General features: G+C 53.7%; 1 protein-coding gene across 3 annotated transcripts in view; it reads right to left on the bottom strand.

Moving 5' to 3' along the window:
- Positions 1-20075, bottom strand: part of NIBAN2 (niban apoptosis regulator 2) — a 74001-nt gene extending 53926 nt beyond the window's left edge. Inside the window, exon 1 of one of the 3 annotated variants that reach the window (XM_024252150.3) lies at positions 19786-20075. In XM_024252150.3, coding sequence (XP_024107918.1) covers positions 19786-19801 — 16 coding nt within the window. In that variant the 5' untranslated portion in view covers positions 19802-20075. Of the gene's footprint in view, positions 1-2518; positions 2746-9881; positions 10147-19785 lie in introns of those variants that run through there. The other 2 variants (XM_024252148.3, XM_024252149.3) reach the window with 2 other exon arrangements.
- Positions 20076-23291: the final 3216 nt, after the last annotated feature.

Here is a 23291-nt window from a genome sequence, read left to right on the forward strand (position 1 = left end):
CCTTCACCCACGCCAAAGGCAGGGAGCACCAATACCATCTTAGCGACAACTGGACCTCCAAGGAGGAGAGCTGTGTGCTGAAGGCCACACAGCTTTCAGTGGCAGAAGCATACTGCCACCAGGTCAAGGCCAGACACGCTGCCTCTTGAGATGGGCCGACTGAGTGCTGAAACCAACATACACTCTAGGAAACATAAAGATCCATGGGCTTTGTAACATGAGCCACAGCACATCCAGCTTGATGGAACCTTCTTGGCTGGCATGAGTTCCATGAGATCAGGGCTCATGTCACTGGTTTGTCCCCAGTTCCCAGCTCAGGCCAGGAACAGGACAGCTTTCAGAGCAAGCTCTTCCTTCAACAGCAAGATGGCCTCCTGCAATGTGGAGATGCTGCACCTGCTCTGTGCCTTCAGTGCAGCCCAAGGCCCACAGGTTCCTAAGAGGTCACAGCTGGAAGGGCATGCCCGTTGCACAGATAGGCAAAGTGAGGAGGAGGCACAGAGAGAAGGAAGGGCTTGTCAGAGGCCTCCAGGCACCCATCCTGGGGAGCCTGCCTCCTAGTCTGCATCCACCAGTGGTTCCTAGCAGGTGGAATAAATCAGAGGTGACTGGAGTACGAGTGGGTGGGCAGCTTCTTCCCAAGGGACTCCTCTTCTAGAAGGAGCTAAGCTTCACAAATTCGGCTGGACACAAATAGTTCTGCTCAGCATGGGGCATGGAAAAGACGGACGGCAGCTGCAGTTGGCTTGGCCACAGATGGGCAGGTGGGAAAGTGGGGTCTGCACTTTGCAAACCACAGTTCATTCTTCCTCCCCTCCTGGATGCCCAGTTACTCCCTGGGCCCCCACCCCTGCACGTGGACCCTCCACCCAGCACCCTGACCCACACCCAGCACTTCTGATCTGCAAGAGGAGGGCCTCCCTTGGCCAAACGGTAACAGTGGATGAACCAGGAGCCGATGTTCCCTAAGCACAAAGAGCTAAGGCCACATCATCTCGCCGACCCTGCACAACAACCTCAGGGGCCTGGGATACTGTTGTGTCCACTTTACAGATGAGGAATTTGAGGTCCAGAGAAGGGAGGGCAGCTGCCAAATGACAGGGCAGTCCTGACAGCATCTCAAACCAGGTCCTCTGACTTCCGGCCCCTTTCTACTCTGCCCTTGGAGGGGAAGAAGCTTCTCATTTTCAGGGCTGCCTGGGAAGGGACTGAGTTTCCTGTCGCGAGACCAGTGGTTGAAGGTCTGCCTTGATAAAACCACCTACAGAATCCAGACAGGTTTCCCTGCAGCCAAGAGTCATGGACATCAGCTCGCCCCAGCCCTGCACAGCACCATCACTGAGGCCTGGCCATGCCACCCCCCTGTACACACATGTCCCTCACTGCACCCGACCCCCACCCATGCAGGTCCAGTCCCTCTCACCACGGGGTTCACCTCCTCCCATCCACACTTACTCACAGCTGACCCACCGGTGCCACTTCTGCCTTAAAATGCCTCCAAGGCCTCCCCAGGACCCTAAGGACAAAGGCCCCTCCTCGCCAAGACCAGCCTTTGTGGTTCCCTCTACCTCCCCCATCCTGAATCCCAGCAGGCTGGCCCACCCCAGGCCAGTCTCCCTTACACCTTTCCAAGGAAGGCCTTTCCCTTTGGGAACACTGCTTGCCCTGAGGAGGGACAGCCAGCCAGGAAGCACACGCAGGCAGGCACCATGTGATTGTGCAGCTGCATGTCCCTGGTGCCCAGCACAGTGCTGGGCACACAGTAGGTGTTCAATAACTATTGATTGAATTAATACAAGAAATAAGGACTACGTGTGTTGGGGGCCAGAGCTCACCACACCCCTTGATGGTCTCACAGGCATGCACCTCTATTTCTACATAGAAGCCACCAGCCCTGCCTTTGGAAGGCATCTTGAGACCCCTACAAAAGGGTTTTCAGAGGCAGAGAATTCCCAAGAGTAGATACTGGCCTTGAGGTCACAGACGGGGAGAAAAGGCACAGAGAGGCATGGCCTTTGGGTCCAGAGTCACACAGCAAGTGGTCAATGGGACCAGGCTTAAGGCTTACAAGTCTAGTTCTTGACACATGGGTGGGTAAGGAGGGGACATGTTCCCATCCATCTTCTCACCCTTTTCCTCTGTGCACTGCCAAATGCCAGGCACAGAGTGGATGCTGCTGCGGACTGACTGATCTTGCTGGAACCACAGTCCCATCCCACCGCCCTCCAGGAACTCGCTGAATACCCCAGGTATCCAGGGCCATAGGCTGGTGCTCCTCTGACCTTGGAAGGGAAGAAGGTTCTCATATTTAGGGCTGCTTAGCAAGGGAGTGGGTCACGTCAACTTCCTGGAGCACATGGCAGGGAGCAGGGGATGCACGAGGCCACAGACAGACCAGACACATCTCCCTGGGTGTCAAGTTAGCTCAATAAAGTCACAATCATAACAGCTACCACTCACATATTGTCACCTCCCACCAACACTGTTCTGCACTGACCAGGGGACTTGACCCTCATACCTTGAGATGACAGAACTATCATCCTCATGTAAGGAGGGCTCTGAGACTCAGACAGGGTGACTGACTTGCCCCCAAACACCAGTCCATCCAGTGGCAGAGCCAGGACTCAAACCCAGTCTGACTGCAAAGCCTTGCCCCAAAACCTCTGGGCTCCCTGCTTCTTCAGGCTTACCACCCACTACGTCACCAGGCAGGCCCCTTCACCTTCGTGGGCCAGAAGCAGCGCAGCTCCAAAAAAATGGGACCAGTCCCAGGGGGTGGACACTTCCTGTTCTTCCAGTTTTAAAATTTGTGAGATCAAAAGATTGTAGCCTTCCATGACTCAGGCCCTAAGATTCTACCAGGAGAAGAAAATGGCTTTGCTCCACCCTCACGGGTTTTAAACCTAGGCATCTGCCCCAACTCCTTCCTTAAACCTCTGCCCAGCAGCGTCTACAGAATACCCTTCTTCCTCCAGCACACAAGTGGATGGGGTGGGGTAGGGGAAGGAAAAAGCAGTGCAGGAATTTCTGCAACCGCAGGATGATGCTTGCAGGAGCCCGGGGCGGAGTGAGTCATGAGCTCTGCCTGCGGGGAAGGAGGAGGGGGGCGCAGGGAAGGAGAATGGGGCTGGTCAGAGGCTGTGAGTCTCAGACTGAGTAATGACGGGTGGGATAGATTTGTGCAACCTACGGGAGGGAGCCTGACACAAGCTGCTCTATTCCCACTCGGCTCCTCCTCCCACTTCCTCTCCCAGCCTCCAAAAGCTTACCTCTCTTGGAGGCCTTTTTCACAGTGTCCCCCTGCCCAATCTGGGCACCACGGACAACACAGTCATAGCAGAACGTGGTTTAAATAGCTAAGGCCTTGGACTATCCGATCCAGGCCTGCCACTGAGGTGCAGATTCAATAAGATAATACAGACAAAGGAAGGCTTGGCACATAGCAAGTGCTCAGTTAAACCGTTGCTAATGTTTACAGTTATCACTCCGAGCCTGATTACTGCCCCTCCCTGTTCTATCAACCATGTCTTCAGACAGAAAATATATCCATTCCTACACACCGCAGGCTAGACCGTATGGCCACACACCCAGAGGCCATAGTCATCAGTCCCCGTCCCCAGTACACAGGCAGCCCCTTCAAGCCCACTAGCCCCGAATGATGCTCAGAGATGTCAGGAAGGAGCCTCCCTCTAAATGCCCAGGTTGGTGGAAGCAGAGCACGGGAAGAGTTGGGCTGGGAGACGAATCGGTCTTCGACAGGGAAGTTGACTGGAGCCAGAAAAGAAACACACACAGTGGCTCTGTTTGCGCCTACAAACCAACATGGGAGAAACAACCTCATGTCCAGCATTAGGGAAAAAGCTGGGAAAATGTCCCTCTGTCCTCAAATGGAATAAAATGCAGCCTTTGGGGATGCTTCCAGGGAGGTTTTAATAACCTGGGAGAGATGTTTATTATAGATCACGTAGTGAAAGAAGTGAGACACAAACTTGAGTCATGGTCCCGGCAAAGCGTAATGATCGACACAGAAGGGAAGTACTCCCAGAGGATGAAGTGGTTATCGTAGGATGGCAGGTGAGTGGTTCCTATTCCTGTTTTTCCGCTTCACTCCTCGGACAGCAGGGAGGGCAGCCATGGCCCAGTGTGGGTTTAGAAAGGTCTCTTTGGCAGTGTGTGTGGGAAGGACTACAGGCTCCGAGGAGGCTGGAGCAGCTCTGAGTAGGCGAGGCCGGCACTCAGGCCCCAGCAGTGGGAAAGGAACAGAGTCGGGGGGACTAGAGGAGGCTGGATGGAGGGGAAGGCAGGGTCAAAGCCAACAAAAGCATGTTATGTAAGACCCAACAGAGAGACAGCATCATCCCCAGACGCTTCGCCCCCAGGGCCTGATCTGGACCTTGGCTAAGGGCAGCAGCCCAGGCCCAGGCACTGCTTCCGGCCAGCCCGGTCTCTCTGCAAAGTCCAGGGGAGCAATGAGGAAGCCACACAGCAGGGTGAGGGGTGGCAGAAGGTGGAACCCCTCCATCCCTTCACTCTTGGCATCTACAGCCACTTCCCAAATGTTGAGAGGTAGATTTCTTTTTTTTTTTTTTTTTTTTGAGACAGAGTCTCACTCTGTCACCCAAGCTGGAGTGCAATGGTGCGATGTCATCTCACTGCAACCTCCGCCTCCTGGGTTCAAGCGATTCTTGTGCCGCAGCCTCCCAAGTAGCTGGGACTATAGGCACGCACCACCAGGCCTGGCTAATTTTTTAGTAGAGACGGGGTTTCATCATGTTTGCCAGGCTGGTCTCAAACTCTTGACCTCAGGTGATCTGCCTGCCTCGGTCTCCCAAAGTGCTGGAATTACAAGCGTGAGTCACCGTGCCCAGCAGAGAGGTAAGTTTTTAAAATCACTTTGGAAAAAGGCATTATTTGTTTTGCTCAATAAATAATTAAGACACCCTTCTTCTCATATCTGATTGTCAAAAGGATGAAAATGCTCAATGCTAAGGTCCATCTTGGCAGGAGAGTGTCAAACGCCTGCTGCCTTCTTAATGGCTATGTGTCCGTCTATCAAAAGGTGACCCAGGCAGGGCGTGGTGGCTCACGCCTATAATCCCAGCAATTTGGCAGGCCAAGGCAGATGTATCACCTGAGGTCAAGAGTTCGAGAGCAACTTGACCAATATGGTAAAACCCCATCTCTACTAAAAATACAAAAATTAGCCAGGCGTGGTGGCGGGCACCTGTAGTCCCAGCTACTTGGGAGGCTGAGACAGGAGAATTGCTTGAACCCAGGAGGTGGAGGTTGCAATGAGCCGAGATCATGCCACTGCACTCCAGCCTGGGCGACAGAGTGAGACTCTGTCTCAAAAAAAAAAAAAAGGTGACCCAAGAGTTCCATTTCAGGGCCTCTCTGACACTGGAATATTACAGAGGGTTTGTACCAGCAGGTTCACGCAGCACTGTGAATACTAGCAAAATACTGAAACAACTCAAATGCCCATTCACAGAGGGCTGGGTAGACGAACCATCCATGCACAGAAATGAACTCACCAAGAAAAGAATGAGGTAGTCTTGTGTGTTCTGACACAGAAAGATGTCCACCAATTTACCAAGTGAAAAAAATCAAACCACAGAAGCATAGAGTAATATCTCTTTTTATAGGTTGGGCGTGGTGGCTCATGCCTGTAATCCCAGCACTTTGGGAGGTCAAGGTGGGTGGATCACCTGAGGTCAGGAGTTCAAGACCAGCCTGGCCAACATGGTAAAACCCTGTCTCTACTAAAAATATCAAAATTAGCCGGGCATGGTGGTGCACACCTGTAATCCCAGCTACTCAGGAGGCTGGGGCAGGAGAATTGCTTGAACCTGGGAGGTGGAGGTTGCCGTGAGCTGAGATCTTGCCACTGCACTCCAGCCTGAGCGACAGAGTGAGACGCCATCTCAAAAAAAAAAAAAAAAAAATCTGTTTTTATAAACCAAGCTATTATGAGCATGTACAGAGAGAGGTAGGTTTGGAAATGGTTACACACCACACTTAAGTGACTTCTTCTGGGAAGTGGGATTTAAGGGAGAAAGATGGAGGGTGCTTTCATGTTTTATTTTACCCTCCTAAATTGTTTGTGCATGCGTTACTTTTGCTCAGGCAATCCTTCCACCTCAGCCTCCCATATAGCTGGAACCACAGGCGCACACGACAATGCCCGGCTAATTTTTTGTATTTTTACAAATACAACATGGGCTTTGCCATGTTGCTCAGGCTGGTCTTGAACTCCCCAGCTCAAGCAATCCGCCCTCCTCAGCCTCCCAAAGTGCTGAGATTACAGGCGTGAGCCACCATGCCTGGCCTGTGCACACACTACTTTTGCAATCAGACAAAATGTTCAGTGGTTGCCTAGATTTAGGAGGGACTAGGAGGAAACAGGAGTGACTACTAAGGAGTAGAGGATTTCTTTCAGGGCTGATGAAAATGCCCCAACATTGATGGTGGCAATGGTTGCGCAATTCTGTGAATATACTAAAAATCACTGAAGTGTACTCTTTAGGTGGGTGAATTGTATGGTAGGTGAATTACGCCTTAATAAAGCTATTATTTTTGGCTGGGCGTGGTGGCTCACGCCTATAATCTTGGCACTTTGGGAGGCTGAGGAGGGTGGATCACCTGAGGTCAGGAGTTCGAGACCAGCCTGACCAATATGGTGAAACCCCCGTCTCTACTAAAAATACAAAAATCAGCCGAGCATGGTGGTGTGTACCTGTAACAGAGGGCTGAAGCAGGAAGCAGGAGAATCACTTGAACCCAGGAGGTGGAGGTTGCAGTGGGCTGAGATTGTGCCACTGGACTCCAGCCTAGGAGAGAGAGTGAGACTCTGTCTCAAAAAAAAAAAAAAAAAAAATGTTAGTTCATGGGCTGGAAGTTCACACCTGTAATCCTAGCACTTTGGGAGGCCAAGCCTCCCAAAGGAGTATTGGTTGAGCCCAGGAGTTCAAGACCAACTTGGGCAACATAGGGAGACCCTGTCTCTCTCTCTCTCACACACACACACACACACACACACAAATTAGCACGGCATGGTGGCGCATGCTTGTAGCCCCAGCTACTTGGGAGGCTGAGATGGGAGGATCACTTGAGCCCAGGAGGTCGAGGCTGCAGTTAGCTATGATGATGCCACTGCATTCCAGCCCGGGTGACAGAGCAAGACTCTGTCTCAAAAAAAAAAAAAAAAAAGATATTACTCCAAGGTTGCAGGCGTTATATTGGGACCTTGAGCTGGCTTCAGTCTGGGGGAGATTTGTGGGGAAAATTTGGGATTGTTAGGCCCTCAGAGCTGAAAGGGACTTCAGCCATCGAGTGGCCCAACCACTTCGGTTCACAACTAGGGAAACTGAGACCCAGGGAGAGGAAGTGGCCTGCCCAAGGATCCTCAGGCCTCCCAGATCCCAGGCCAGGGATTCTTCCTCTCCGCACACTGCCTCGTGTAAGGAGGCAGGAGTCATCCTGCCACCAGCACCGTGGGGCTCCTGGTATGGAAACAAGCCTCTGCTTGCCAGGGGCTTTGAAATCCCAGGATGAAAGGTGCCGTGGCAGCAAAACAGCACCGTGGCCGGGAGCACACTTGACCTTTGCCAGGACTTGCAGGCAGGCTGGCATTCACCTGCTCACCTGCTCGGGGTGGGCACAAAGCTGCAGGTCAAACCTTGGAACCCTAACAGGCCTGGGAGCTCAGAGCACTGTGGGAAGGGATGTCTCTAACTCTGACATTTCTACTGGGGCAGAGAACAAGGCCTCAGGTAGGGAGGGCTCTGGAATTTTAATTGCCAGCTTTGAGAGTACCTACTGCTCCTTGGGTGGGGTGAGGAGGGTGCCTGGATCACTGGAGGCAGCAAATACACGCCCTCATTCCCTTCCAGCAGAGATTTCAAAGGCAGCTCACTTCCTCTGGAGGAGACTGGGAGGCTTCCCGGCTGCCCCCTCCCAACACCCCACCCCCCCACATCAGGAACTCCCCTCAGGTGAGTCTGGACCAGGAATTCGAGGCATTTAAAGAGGATTATAAATAGCACTGAAGTGTAGAGAAGAGAGAGACCAGCAGGCTCTGAGTGGGCACAACTTTTCTTCCACCCAGCCTGGTATCCAGAAAATAAATCCAACCCTCTCCAGTAAAGGACACTTCACCTTCTGTGGTCTCAGTCCCCTCCCCTGTAACCTGCAAGGGGAGAGAGGGTGGGCTGGCAATTCTCAGCCCAGGAGACGGGAAGACAGGGAGGCCCAGCACTGAGTATGGGGAGAGGAAAAACCCCACCGAACGCATGGCACACCCCATCCAGGCCCCTCAAGGGGCCTCAAGAGGAGGTCCTGAATGGAGGGACTGTTACAGAGCCCCAGGAGCTTGCTGCGACAGGGAGGGGACAGGAAGACTCCGCCCTGGCCCTTCCTCCTCCCAGAGTCCAGGCCTGGTAGGACAAGGAGGCTTTCCAGGACTTAACCCCACGCTGGTCAGAGGCTAGAGAGGGTCCGATTCATTTTCACATCACCCCAGTCACCCCTGTGCCCAGCCAGCCCCAGGCCTGGCACAAGGGAGGGACTCTGGCCTTGGGACTTGGCCCAGGACCACAGTCACTTGGCAGACCTCCCCAGCACCTCCCTGGTGCCCAGCATGGGTGCGGCCCTGGAGACAAGGAGTTAAAGGACACCTGGCCACTGCTCTCAGGGCTTCCTGCTCTCAAGGGAGCGTAGAGAACACGGTGGTGAAATTCTACGGGACACAAAAATAAGTGCAGGCGGACGCGGTGCTCAGGGCCCACTAGACAGCGAGGGGCGACCCACCTGAACCGTCACCCCAGGTACAAGTGCCTCTCCTATGCCAGGCCCTGTGCTAAGCAAGCCACATGAGTTACTTCATGTAAGCCTCCCAACAACTCATTAATAAGGAAGAAATCACTGACCCCATTTCAAAGAGGAGAAAACCAAGGTGTACAGGACAGATGTCTGGGAAGCAAATACTGGGATTCCACCCAGGGCAGCTCCACCAGCCAGGAGAGATCGGCCAGAGAGGAGTTTCTCAGGCAGCCGAGATCCTCATCCTATCTCACCCTTCTCCAGAGTCTGTGGGGAAAAGGAACCCAGGCCCCCGCTGCAGCTCCGGCTTCCCCAGGAGCCTTGGGGATAGCTGTCCCTGAGAGAAGTGGCCACTGTGCAGTAACAGGCTGAGAGCAGGGTTGGCTGAAGAACGGGGTTGAAGGGGCTGGCGACTGGCCCTGAGGGCCCCCCACTCTGGTGACCGGTCCTCTGGCCCCTGCTGCTGGCAGGGGAGGCCTGCTGTCTGCGCCAAAGGACATGCAACCCCACCGCCTCCGGGGCGCCCCATCGATCCCGGGCCCCACTCCCCAGGATCAGTCCCGGGCCTTCATGGGCCCGTCCTCAGGAAGCCTCCGCCACGTGTACCAGGGCTGGGGCCCGGCGGAGCCGGGGACGGGACGGCTGGGGAGGAAGGTGAGCGCGCGCTCGCTGGGTCTGGGAGATCCCAAAGCCGGTAGCGGATGGGCTTGGAACGCTTCTGGGCGGGGACAGCCAAGGGTGGGCAGCAGACTGCGACCCCTGCCCCAGCTCGGCCAGGGGTCGTAGGCTGAGGGTCCGCCAAGCCCGGGCTCCGAAAGGGTTCCGGGAGAGAAGGGGTTCCGAGTCCCCTGGAGCCGGGAAAGGTGGCGCTCAGAAGAGCGCGGGAAGGGGCGCCCAGGCTCACAGGGAACGAGCTCGGACGCGGGGCACGCTCCCTGGCAGCTCCCACCCGCCCGGCCTGACTCCCCCGAGCCCCCGGCCCAGACTGCTGGCCGGGACGGGGGCGTGGTCCGGGGGTTCCGGCGGGACCCTGTGCGCGCGTGGCGCGGCGCCACCCTCACCTGCGATGTGCTGGCGCCGGGCGTCGTCCAGGTGCGTGGACAGCACGTCCCCCATGGCCAGGAGGAGTCGCGGCCCGATCCGGCCGACGCCGCCGCTGCTGCCCGCGCTGCTCAGGCGGACGCCGCTGGCGCCATGGAGCCCGGCCCGCCCTGCTTCCGCCGCTCCCGCCGCTCCCGCCGCTCCCGCCGCCCGGCTGCGGCTTCCGCTCCGGCTCCGCTCCCGGTCGGGCCCCGTCCCTCCCGCCGGCCGCCTTGGCCCCCTCCCTGCCCTCGGCCCTGCACCCCGGCGCCCCGCCCCGCCCCACCAGACCACGCCCCCGCAGGCCAACCCCGCCCCCTCCCCGCCCGCTGCCCTGCACCCCTGCGCCCGCCGCGTCCTACCCCGCCCCGCCCCGCCCCGCCCTCGGTCCTGCACCCCTGCGCCCCACCCAGCCCCTCCAGGGCCCGCCCCGTATGCCCCGCCTCCTCCGCTGCCTCGGGCGGGCGGGGCACAGGGGCCGTGGACGCCGGGACCGCCCTGGAGAAGGAGACAAAGAGAAGGTCCCAGAAAGGGAGACCGCGGAGAGGCTGTGGAGAGCGCACCCTCCCTGTACCTAAGCAGAGAAAGAGACGGGGCTGGTGGGGGCATCTGAAAAACTGGGGGTGCTCTGGGGGACTCCAGCCTGAGTGTCACCCCCTCCCTCCCCTCCCCAACCCTGCCCGCGCGGGAAAAGAATCGCGCCGAGGAGGATGTGGGGCACTGGCAGGGGACGCCTGGACCTACGGGCCAGAATTTGGCGTTCTCCCCCTCCTCTTCCCTGAACAGTGCGCCGTGCCCCCCCAGTCCCGCCCGCCACTGCCCGCGCTCAGGAAGTTCCCTGGCCTTGATTCGACCTGCCCCAGAAGGTGTGCCGGCCGGTCTTGCACAATAGCTATAGGAAGGGGGCGGGGAAGGCTCGGGCCCGAAGGCACCCCCGCCCCAGTGCCAGGCGGGCTAGCCTCAGGCCCAGCATATGGGCATGTCACTCGGGAGGCGGCTTGGGGGACAGAGCAAATCAGAAAAGGAAAAAGCAGTAGCACAGTAGCACTTTACAGTTTGCAAAAGACTACCAGAATCAAAACCCGGAGACCGACATGCACCAGCCTATGGGGCTGGGCATGGGTGGGTCGCAGTGCCAGGGGAATGTGTTTCAGTTTCAGGACCTCCCAAGCTGGCAGGGGAGACAGTCAGGTTAACCAGTGGGATCCCCAGATCTCAATCCTTCTTTGGCTGCTGGTGCTCAGATCTCCTGATCTGCATTGGGACAAGGCCATCCACTTTCTGCTTGTTGACCCCTGGTAACTAAGCACTCACCACTTCTCTCATGCATTTCACGCTGTTATTGGACAGCTCTTAGTGTAACTGTGGCATAAGGCAGGAAGTGATAATGATAACAGTTAAATTTGCTGAGCACCTGTACTTCAGGCCTGTGCACACCACAGCAGGTAGGTTTGAAATGGATTAAAGTGATGCAGGCATTCATTCATGCATTCAGTCACTTACCAGTCATTCAGCAACGGGTGGTCAACACCTGTGTGCCAGGCCCTCTGCTAGATGCTGGGGGTGAAAAGAGGAGGAAGCCTAAGCTGCCCTCCCCTCTGTGACCCTGGACAAGTGGCATTACCTCTTTGAACTTCAGCTACCTCATCTGTCAAAAGAGAATGATGCTTTTGGGGGGAGTGTTAAATGATATCACAAAATGCCCAGCATAGTGCCTGGCACCAGGGTCCATCATCTCTCAATAAACAGAACGTGTCATTCTATTATTCATAGTCCCTGCCCTCAAGAGCTTAGAGAAGCTTGAGGAAAGAGCAGAACATTCTGTTTTGAGGAAAATCACAGAGGGGGTAGGACCAGAACTGGAAGTTGAAAAACAAGACTTTTGACAGCAGATACTGAGAAACAGCATTCCAGGGAGTGGGGACAGCATGGGCAGGGGCCCAGCCTTGAAGGGCAGGATGCATTCATGCGTCAAAGAGTCATCATCAGGTGGAGTTGAAGTCATGCTGGTAGGGATCACTAGTTTCCTTTTATAGAGGTGGAAACTGAGGCCCAGAGAGGGAAAGTGACTTGCTAAGGGCACAAAGTGAAGCAGAGGGAGAACCTGGCCAAAGGCCAAGTCTCCTGGCACCCAGTGTCTGATTCTCTCTGAGCAACCAGAAGGAAGTGATGCCGATAACCTCTTTTCATTTTTCTCATAGCCCAAACTGCAGGGTCTGCTCTTCCCAGGGAGGAGCTATCTGACATCTGGACACCAGAGGCCTCTTCTTGGCTGGGCTGGAGGCCTAGGCCGGAGGGGGGGGTTAGAGATGGGGCCACAGTGGCCTTTCCCCCACCTTCGTGGCACACCCAAGCCTGGAACACCCACAGCCTGCCTACCATGTGAGGCCCCTGGCCCAGGGACGGGTTCCACCCTGGCCCAGGGTGGGACCCCAGATGGGGAGGCAACTTGAGCATCCAGAAGGTCTCCTCTTGCTTTGGAGAACTTCTGTCACTTGTCACCTAACCCATCTGAGCATCCATGGCCTCATATGTGAGAGACACATGAGATGCAAGTGGAAAGGTGGCCGGGCGCAGTGGCTCACGCCTGTAATCCCAGCATTTTGGGAGGCCGAGGCAGGCAGATCATGAGATCAGGAGTTCGAGACCAGCCTGGCCAATATGGTGAAACCCCATCTCTATTAAAAATGCAAAAATTAGCTGGGCATGGTGGCACGTGCCTGTAGTCCCAGCTGCTCAGAAGGCTGAGGCAGAAGAATCGCTTGAACCCGGGAGGCAGAGGTTGCAGTGAGCCAAGATCGTGCCACTGCACTCCACTCCAGCCTGGTGACAGAGCGAGACTCCATCTCAAAAAGAAAAAGAAAGTGGAAAGGCATTGTAAACAGTAGGGTGCTATGCACACATGTGAATAGCTCTCCGCACATCTGGGGCCGGTCCCTGACAATTCAAGATTCATTCATTTCACACCAAAAAAAAAACCTGCCTTGTCTAGGGGTGGAATGAAGGAGAATTGATGGCAAAAAAAAATCTGGAGAGAACTTTAGGGGGATAAAAATGGTCCTATGTCTTGACTGAGTTGTTGGTAAGAGAACATATTTATCTAAATTTCTCAAACTGTACAGATGCATCAAATGGATGCATTTTATTATATCAAAATTATACTTCAACAAAGTTTATTTTATTTTTATTTTTGAGACAAGGTCTGTCTCTGTTGCCCAGGCTGGAGTGCAGTCGTGCAAACATGGACTCAGTGTAGCCTTGGCCTCCTGGGCTCAAGGCATCCTCCAATCTCACCCTTGGGCTACCACACCCAGGGTGTTTTTCATAGAGAAAAATGTTTTTCATAGAGATGGGATCTCACCATGCTGCCCAGGCTGGTCTCCAACTCCTGGGCTCAAGGGATCCTCCCGCCTAAGCCTCCAAGAGTGCTGGGATTACAGGTGTGAGCCACCATTTATTTTAAAGTGAAAAAATAAACATGCAAGCACCTACTATGTGTTGGATGCTATTCTAGGTATTGGGGATATATCAGTATGCAAGAAAGTCACGGTCCTCATCTTCATGGACGTTATAGTCTTATGAAAAAATACATCAAATAAATAACATGACTTCAGAGAGTAATAAACATTAAGATGGGATAGGGTGACAAGTGGGGTTGGGGTGGGACGCCATCTAGGAAAGTGGTCTAGGAAGGAGGAGGAGATGATGCCTTGGGACCTGATTGGCAAGAAGGAGCCTGCTTGAAGAAGGTTCAGGAAGAGCTGCCATTTATGGAGATGGACCACAGACCAGGTGTCACACCAAGGACTTTTCTGCCTCCTACTGTCCTCACAGCTACTGGCGTAGGAATGATAAAGCCCATTTTAGAGTTGAATACGTTGTTGTGAGGATTTTTTTTTAAATGATATTCAGGCTGAGCACGGTGGCTCACACTCGTAATGCCAGCACTTTGGGAAGCTGAGGCAAGAGGATCGCTTGAGGCCAGGAGTTTGAGACCAGCATGGGCAACAGAACGAGACCCCGTTGTTAAATAATTTTTTTAAAAAATTAGCTGGGCCTGATGGTGCATGCTTGTAGTCCCAGCTACTAGGAGGCCAAAGCGGGAAGACTGTGAGCCCAGGAGTTTGAGGCTGCAGTGTGCTATGATCTCGCCGCTACATTCCAGCTTGGGTGACAGAGTGAGACCTTGCCTCTTTATATATATATGTATATACGTATGTATATATAGTCCATCGTATGCATACAGCAATCCTTGTTCAAACACTGGAACAGGTAGGCACAGAGAAGGTGTGACAAGTAAAGGCGTGAGTGTGAGCAAAAGGAAGCAAGGTGAGTCCTTGTGGGGCCCAAGCCAGATGGCCGATTTAGGACTTCCCGCAGGGAAGGAGGGGTGGGCCCTGGCATGGACTGGTGGGACCCCAGATGGGGAGGCAACCTGAGCATCCAGAACAGAATTTGTTGGGTTGTTTTTTTTTTTTCACTCTGGAAAGATTGTAAAGCTCTTTAAACATTCTAACTCTCTCTACTATATGTTAAGAAATCAATTCTTGTAATAAAAAAAAGTTACAGTCTTTGGGTGGGGAAGGAATGAAGTTATTTGCCCTTTTTTTTTTTAAGGAAAGAAAAATAAATATAGTCATCAGCACTACGAAGGATTCCAGGAAGTTTGACATCAGAGAATTTCTCAACTCTAACGTGCTAGAAACCCCTGCCCTCACGCTGGAGGCCATTTTGATGTCCCCTTGTTACTTTTGAGTAAATGGAAACATCTTTTCACACATTTAGTGGCCATTTGTGGGTTTTTGGTTTTTTTTTTTAAATTTCGAGACAGGGTCTCGTTCTGTTGCCCAGGCTAGAGTGCAGTGGCACAATCTCTGCTCATTGCAATCTCTACCTACCTTCTGGGTTCAGGCAATTCTCCTGCCTCAGCTTCCCGAGTAGCTGGGATTACAGGCACCCGCCACCATGCCTGGCTAATTTTTGTATTTTTAGTAGAAATGGGGTTTTGCCATGTTGGCCAGGCCAGTCTGGAACTCCTGACCACAAGTGATCTGCCTCCCTCGGCCTCTCAAAGTGCTGGGATTACAGGTATGAGCCACCGCACCCAGCCTGGCCATTTGTGGTTTTTAAAATTTATATCCTCTGCCTGCTTTTCTGTGGGAATGTCTATCTTTTTCTTATTGATTTGTAAGAGCTCTTTCTATAGCAAGGATTTCTGAAATCTGCAAGGTGGAGGGATATCTGTTCTTTTTCTAGGACTCTGGATGCTGTCTCTATTCACCAGGGGCTCCCACTCCCTTTTCTTGTCTCAGGCCCCAGAACCTGGTGGAAAATGCCAGGGCTGTGGACAAAGGGGGGCAATGGTCTACATCTGGAGCAGAGAGGAAAGGTTCTCCCTGCCCACCTGCTGGGCCTGCCGCTGTTGAACAGAGAATGCCACCTACAGCTGCTGACTCATCAGGCCTTTCTCTGGAATTGGCTTCTGCCCACTGCCTCCCTGCAAAGCTGCCCCGCCCCTCCCCTCCCCACCACACCCTCAAGCATATTTGGAAGCAGGGACCCAAGGGCGAAGAATAATAATATTTGGCTTTGAAAGGGAGGGTTGAGACGGTCAGAGCCAGAGCTTGGACCGAGACCCAGAGAAGGAAAGCGATTTGCCCAAGAGCATTCCTCAGAAGCCCAGCCCAAGACCCCTTCCTAGTCCTGTAGGAAGAAGGAGGGGCCCTTTCTCTCCCCATGAGTCCCTCTCCCTCCCAGTTGGCACGGAGTCCCAGCTCTGCTCTCCCCACGAACCTGTCAAACCTGAAATAGACCAGGAGAAAAAAAACAAACACCTCCAGTAAACAGCAAGGAGTGTGAATGAATCAGGATCTTGTTTTTAAGGAATATCATGTATCTACCTCTGTTTACCCAGTTGGCATGGCCCATTGTGCAGAAGGGACCCTGGCACGCAGCCCAGATCTCCTCTCTTTATTAACTGTTGGGTGGTGGAAACGTCCGCAGCTCACAGCCTGTTCCGTCTGTCACCTGGCCTCAGGCTGCTAAACTCGCTCTCACTCCTTCAGTGGCCAAGCTGTCACCTCTCCCCAGCTCCACTGCCACCCCAAGTCCAGGGAACCGGCCTCCCTGCCTCCAGCCCCCCATGCATTCCTCACTGGGAGCCAGAGGAATTGTTGTAAACACAGATATGACCTTGCCATTCCCCCACTTCTAACCTTCTGGGGCTTCCACTGTCCTGGAGAGAAAGTCAGACTCCAGACATGGCGCTGGGGGCCCATGCCAGTCTCTCTCCCCCACTTCCCCTCCTCATTCTCTAGCCACACTGAGATTTCACATCCTCAAACTAGCCCTGCTCCATCCCGCCTCAGGGCTTATGAAATATGGACTCTTATTTATTTATTTATTTATTTTTGAGATGGAGTCTCGCTCACTCACCCAGGCTGGAGTGCAGCAGTGGCGCGATCTCGGCTCAATGCAACCTCAGCTTCCTGGGTTCAAGCAATTCTCTGCCTCAGACTCTCAAGTAGCTGTGATTACAGGTTCCTGCCACCACGCCTGGCTAATTTTGGTATTTTTAGTAGAGACAGGGTTCTACCATCTTGGCCAGGGTGGTCTTGAACTCCTGACCTCGTGATCCACCCACCCCGGCTTCTCAAAGTGCTGGGACTACAGGCGTGAGCCACTGTGCTGGGCCCTCTTTTTTTTTTTTTTTTTTTTTTTTTTTTTTTGAGACAGAGTCTCGCGTGCAGTGGCGGGATCTCTGCTCACTGCAACCTCCGCCTCCCAAGCTCAAGCGATTCTCCTGTCTCAGCCTCCTGAGTAGATAGGATTACAGGCACCCGCCACCACGCCCAGCTAATTTTGTTATTTTTAGTAGAGATGGGGTTTCACCATGTTGATTAGCCTGGTCTCAAACTCCTGAGCTCAGGTGATCCGCCCGCCTTGGCTCCCAAAGTGCTGGGATTACAGGCGTGAGCCACCGTGCCTGGCTGTGTGAAACATGGATTTTTTCCCCCCATCTTGCCCCACCAAGCAGCATTCAGCCTTCAACCTCAGCTAATTACCCTTCATCAGAGAGGACATTTCTGCACCCCGCCCCCCAACTAGGTCAGGCCTGCCATTATTATCACCCCCGCCCAATGTCCTAAACTCCTCCTTTGTGGCAAGCATCACATTCAACATGATTTTGTGTGTGTGCAATTATCTGTTTAAATAGATCTTTCTCTCTGAGGACCAGGACTGTCCTCCTTTGACATGACATCACTAGTGTCCGTCGCAATGGGAGCTTGAGGGAGCACGTATGATGTGCAGAACGCTATCCTGGGCACTGGAGGGGAACGTGACAGTGAGGAACCCACCTGGTCCTTGGGACCTCACGGGCTTGTTCATAGACCTATACCGACATGCTCATGCCTGCAGTGGCCATGTCACACCATGGGGTACAAAGTCCCTTCCACAGTGTGCATCTGGGCCTCTGCTAGTGTGCAGAGCTTCTGCTTGCAAACTTCCAGGAAGGGGGTGCCTCACCGCCTTCTCAGGTCACAATTCCGTGGTTGGATCCAACAGCACTGAAGTCAGGCAGGGGGCCGCTGAAGTCCCAGTAGACAGGCAGGGAGTGAGAAATAACTTCAGGATGATAAAGATAACGGAAGCACCCGTTCACTGCAGGCTCCTGTGCTCAATTCAGTGCTTGGTAGCTTCTGCCTCATTGAATGGTCACCACAACTTTTGGGGGACACCCATTTTACAGGAGAGAAAACTGAGGCTCCATGAGGTGTAAGTAAGAGATGAGGATGAGATCAGGCACAGTGGCTCACGCCTATAATCCCAACACTTTGGGAGGCTGAGGCAGGAGGATCACTTGAGCAGGAGTTTGAGACCAGCCTAGGCAACATAGCAAGACCTCGTCTCTATTTGTTTGTTTTTTTTTTTCCAAGACAGACTCTTGCTCTGTCACCAGGCTGGAGTGCAGTGGTGCCATCTCAGCTTACTGCAACCTCTGCCTCCTGGGTTCAAGCGATTCTCCTGCCTCAGTCTCCCCAGTAGCTGGGATTGCAGGCGTGTGCCACCACATCTGGCTAATTTTTGTATCTTTAGTAGAGACGGGGTTTCACCATGTTGACCAGACTAGTCTCGAACTCCTGACCTTGTGATCCACCTGCTTCGGCCTCCCAAAGTGCTGGGATTACAGGTGTGAGGCACCGTGCCCAGCCTCTATTTTTAAATAATTTATTGCTATTTTATTTTAAAGTAACAGATGAGGCCAGGTGCGGTGGCTCACGCACTTTGGGAGGCCGAGGTGGGCGGATCACCTGAGGTCGGGAGTTTGAGACCAGCCTGGCCAACATGGCGAAACCCCATCTCTACTAAAAATACAAAAATTAGCCAGGCATGGTGGTGCACATCTGTAATCCCAGCTACTCGGGAGGCTGAGGCACAAGAATCACTTGAACCAGAGAGGCAGGGGTTGCAGTGAGCCAAGATTGCACCACTGTACTCCAGCCTGGGCGACACAGCGAGACTCGTCCACCCCACCCCCCAAAAAAAATTAAGAGATGAGGATGAGACCCATACATAGCTCTTCCTACTTCAGAGCTGCAATACCCCCACACTTCCCACACCATCCTCCAGATCCAACCCTACGAGTTCAGCTCTTTCTCAAACACAAAATGGGCTTCTCTGCTATACCTTTTTTTTTTTTTTCCAGGGATAAGACCTCTTGCTCTGTAACCCAGGCTGGAGTGCAGTGAGTTGATCATGGCTCGCTGCAGCCTCAAACTCCTGGGCTCAAACAATCCTCCCGACCCAGCCTCCTGAGTAGCTGGGACTACAGGCATGCACCACTACACCTGGCTTTAATTTTTTAATTAAAAAAATGTTGGGCCAGTCGCAGGGGCTCACACTTGTAATCTCAGCACTTTGGGAGGCTGAGGCAGGTGGCTCACAATGTCAGGAATTTGAGACCAGCCTGGCCAACACAGTGAAACCCTGTCTCTACTAAAAACACAAAAAAATTAGCTGGGTGTGGTGGCGGGTGCCTGAAATCCCATATACTTGGGAGGCTGAAGCAGGAGAATCACTTGTATCTGGGAGGCGGAGGTTGCAGTGAGCTGAGACCGCGCCACTGCACTCCAGCCTGAGAGACAGAGCAAGACTCCATCTCAAAAAAAAAAAAATTTAGCTGGGCATGGTGGCCTGTGCCTGAAATCCCATCCGGGAGGCTGAGGCATGAGGAATCCCTTGAAGCCAGGAGGCAGAGAATGCAGTGAGCCAAGATCCAGCCCCTGCACTCCAGCCTGGGCAACAGGGCGAGACTTGGTCTCAAAAAAAAAAAAAAAGTGGTCAGGCGCCATGGCTTGCGCCTGTAATCCCAGCGCTTTAGGAGACCGAGGCAGGTGGATCATCTGAGCTCAGGAGTTCAAGACCAGCCTGGCCAACATGGTGAAACCGTCTCTACTAAAAATACAAAAAAATTAGCTGGGCATGGTGGTGGGCCCCTGTCATCCCAGCTACTCAGGAGGCTGAGGCAGGAGAATCACTTGAATCCGGGAGGCGGAGGTTGCAGTGAGAGTGAGCTGAGATCTCGCCATTGCACTCCAGCCTGGGTGACAAGAGTGAAACTCTGTCTAGAAAAAAAAAAGAAAAGAAAAGAAAAAGAAAAAGAACCCCTTGTCAGTGGGTGCTGTAGTGCCTCAAGCCTGTGATGCTTTGGGAGGTCAAGGAGTGAGGATCCCTTGAGCCCAGGAGTTTGAGGCTGCATTGAGCTACGATCATTCCGCTGCACTCCAGCCTGAGTGACAGAGCAAAACCTCCTCTCTAAACAAACAAACAAACAAAAAGAACCCTGTGTGCCTTGTGTCCTGGGGACTTGTGCACAAGTCTTACCTCCCATCCACCCCATCCTCCAGAGTGAGAGCCCCAGAAGGAAGGGACCGGAGCTGGCCCAGTTCCTGACTCCTAGCACGTCCTTGAGAGCTGTTTGCTGCTGAGCCAGTGCCGGACAGTCACTCCCAGTTCCTCTAAGGCCAGCCGGGTGGGGTCTCGGGCCCCACCACCTCCCTCCCACCTCTTCCACGCTAGACTTTATTTCCTGCTGGGCTGCAGCTGCCCCTCACCAGCTGGTGACTCAGAGCCTGGGCAGGATGGCAGTGCCGATTGGGCCCTCGCAGCCCTCTGAGCCTTCTGTGACTCAGCTTGTGGTGAGGCTGCGCCCAGGCTCCTGGGTGGGGCATCTCCACCCCAGCCTGGACCTCCTTCCTCTCCCCTTTAGGTCTTGCTGATTTCTGTCCTCCAGGTCTTCTCAGTAGAACGAGGACAATCCTGAATTCAGAACATATTTCCTGAGTACTGAGAGTGCCCGGGAGAGGGGGGCTGAGAGCTGGCTCCTGCCCTCCTGAGAGCACAGTTCCCTGGGCAGGAGCAGAGAAGGCCCAGAGGAAGATAGGAGGGAGGCAGGGCAAAGGATGCTGTGGGCAGAGCCCAGGGCTGGGCCGCAGGTGAGCAAGGACCACTGTGTGTTAAGGACTGGTCAGGGACCTGGGAGCAGAGAGGTTACGAGGACTGGGCCTTCCCACCCCACATGGTGCCTCCGTGAGAATTAGCAAAGTCAGTGAAAACAGGCTGGGACCTCTTGTGCCAGGGCCCCAGCTGGCTTGGCAAGCGCAGTGTGGGCTGGATTCAGCCCCCATCACCCAACGCATTTGTGCAGGGAGCCGAGTGAGGAGGCAGGGATGGTGGCGCCTCCTAGGGGACATTTGGAAATGTGTCTACGGAGGTGTTTTCATTGCCACTATGTCTGGTGTTTGTGGGAGTGGGGGAGTGTGGGGCAAAGGGAGGGTTATTGGCATTTAGTGTCTGAAATCCAGGGATGCTAGGTGTCCTGTCAAGGTGGCTGGTCCTGCCAAGGGATGATGAAATATTCTCTCTACTCCCAAATCCAGGCCTGAGACCCCTCTGTTGTCCAGTTACATCGTGGAGAGGACCATAACAACTGTGACCTTGTGAAATTCTTCCCAGTGTTCTAAGCGGGTTTTTTTGTTTGTTTTTGTTTTTGTTTGAGATGGAGCCATGGCTGGAGTCCAGTGGTGCGATCACAGCTCATTGCAACCTCCACTTCCCGGGTTCAAGTGATTCTCCTGCCTCGGCCTCCCGAGTAGCTGGGATTACAGGCGCATGCCACTACACCCGGGTAATTTTCGTATTTTTAGTAGAGATGGGGTTTCACCATGTTGGCCAGGCTGGTCTTGAACTCCTGGCCTCAAGTGATCTGCCCGCCTTGGCCTCCCAAAGTGCTGGGATTACAGGTGTGAGCCACTGCACTAGGCCGAGCCTGGTTTTCTACCTGTGCTACCTACTTTCTCCAAGGATGTCCTGCTCTGGAAATCGTCAAGGGAATGCCTTTTACCTTAAAGTAACTCCCCTTCCTCCCTGTCAGGTATCTTTGCATAACTCTGAAGAGTTTTGAAGATGCAAAGTCCTTCCTCTCTGCCCATCCAGGGAAGCTTCTGGCCGCCCTCGGGGTGAGTGGGCAGTGGCGGGCGGAAGTTCCTCAACTTCATTACAGCTGTGAGGCCTCGGATTGGCTCTCACCACTCTGGGCATCCACTTTTGTAAAATGGAGACAGTAATTTCCACTCTCTTGGTTATTTAGTAGGCTGGCAATGAGGGCATCCGCGAATGGCACCTGGCCCACTCATCAAATGGCAGCTACCCTCTCTCATGATGATTGTCAGCGCCTAGTGTGAAAGATGGGAAGGGTCTACATCGATTCTTTTTTTTTTTTTTTCTTTAAGAGATGTAATTGCCCAGGCTGGTCTTGAATTCCTAGACTCAAGCCATCTGCCTGCCTCAGCCTCCTAAAGTACTGGGATTACAGATGTGTGCCCCCAAGCCTGGCCTGCACTGGATTCTCATTCTGATGTTACAAGGTGGATGGGGCCATGACAGAGGTTTGAGCCAGCAGGGAGGGTGTGGCACGAGGCCTGATGGCTTCTCGGAGGAGGAGGTGTTTGAACTAGGCTATTGGAGACAGAGCAGATTCACCAGATTCACTGGGAAAGTAGCTGTGTGTGCCAGGTGCACCAGCTGGGCTGCCAAGCGCTGATTTGTAGAAATTCTCTGGGGGGTTCTCTGAGTGAGGAAGAAGGATCCATGGGGCCTGGGCAAGGCTAGAAGTGCCAGCCTGGGAAACAGGCTCAGGAGTACAGTTTCTTCCTTTCTTTTTCTTTTACTTGTTGAAGCCTAATTTACATATATCAAATGCACCAGTCGCAATGAGTTTTAAAAATGTTTTGGCAGCTTTATGTAAGTATAACTGACAGATAACCTGCACTCATTCAAAATGTACAATTTGACCGGGCACGGTAGCTCACGCCTGTAATCCCAATACTTTAGGAGGCCGAGATAGGTGGATCACCTGAGGTTGGGAGTTTGAGACTAGCCTGGCCAGCATGGTGAAACCCCGTCTTTACTAAAAATACAAAAATTAGCCAGGCATGGTGGCACATGCCTGTAATCCCAGCTATTCAGGAGGCTGAGGCAGGAGAATCGCTTGAACCCGGGAGGCAAAGGTTGCAGTGAGCAGAGATTGCATCATTGCACTCCAGCCTGGGCGACAAGAGTGAAACTCTGTCTCAAAAAAAAAGTACAATTTGATGATTTGGGGCAGATGTGTCCATCCATAGAACCATCGCCACAGTCAAAATAATGAATATATGCATCACCCCCAAACTTTCCTCTCTCCCCACGTAATCTCTCCCTCCCTCTCATCCCACGTAATCCCTCCCTCCCTCTCTCCCCACGTAATCCCTCCCTCCCTCTCTCCCCACGTGATCCCTCCCTCCCTCTCTCCCCACGTGATCCCTCCCTCCCTCTCTCCCCATGTAATCCCTCCCTCCCTCTCATCCCATGTAATCCCTCCCTCCCTCTCTCCCCACGTAATCCCTCCCTCCCTCTCATCCCACGTAATCCCTCCCTCCCTCTCTCCCCACGTAATCCCTCCCTCCCTCTCATCCCCACGTAATCCCTCCCTCCCTCTCTCCCCACGTAATCCCTCCCTCCCTCTCGTCCCACGTAATCCCTCCCTCCCTCTCTCCCCACGTAATCCCTCCCTCCCTCTCATCCCACGTAATCCCTCCCTCCCTCTCTCCCCACGTAATCCCTCCCTCCCTCTCTCCCCACGTAATCCCTCCCTCCCTCTCTCCCCACGTAATCCCTCCCTCCCTCTCTCCCCACGTAATCCCTCCCTCCCTCTCGTCCCACGTAATCCCTCCCTCCCTCTCTCCCCACGTAATCCCTCCCTCCCTCTCGTCCCACGTAATCCCTCCCTCCCTCTCTCCCCACGTAATCCCTCCCTCCCTCTCATCCCACGTAATCCCTCCCTCCCTCTCTCC

The sequence above is a fragment of the Pongo abelii genome, chromosome 13 (assembly GCF_028885655.2).
Source record: "Pongo abelii isolate AG06213 chromosome 13, NHGRI_mPonAbe1-v2.0_pri, whole genome shotgun sequence".
NCBI lineage: Eukaryota > Metazoa > Chordata > Mammalia > Primates > Hominidae > Pongo > Pongo abelii.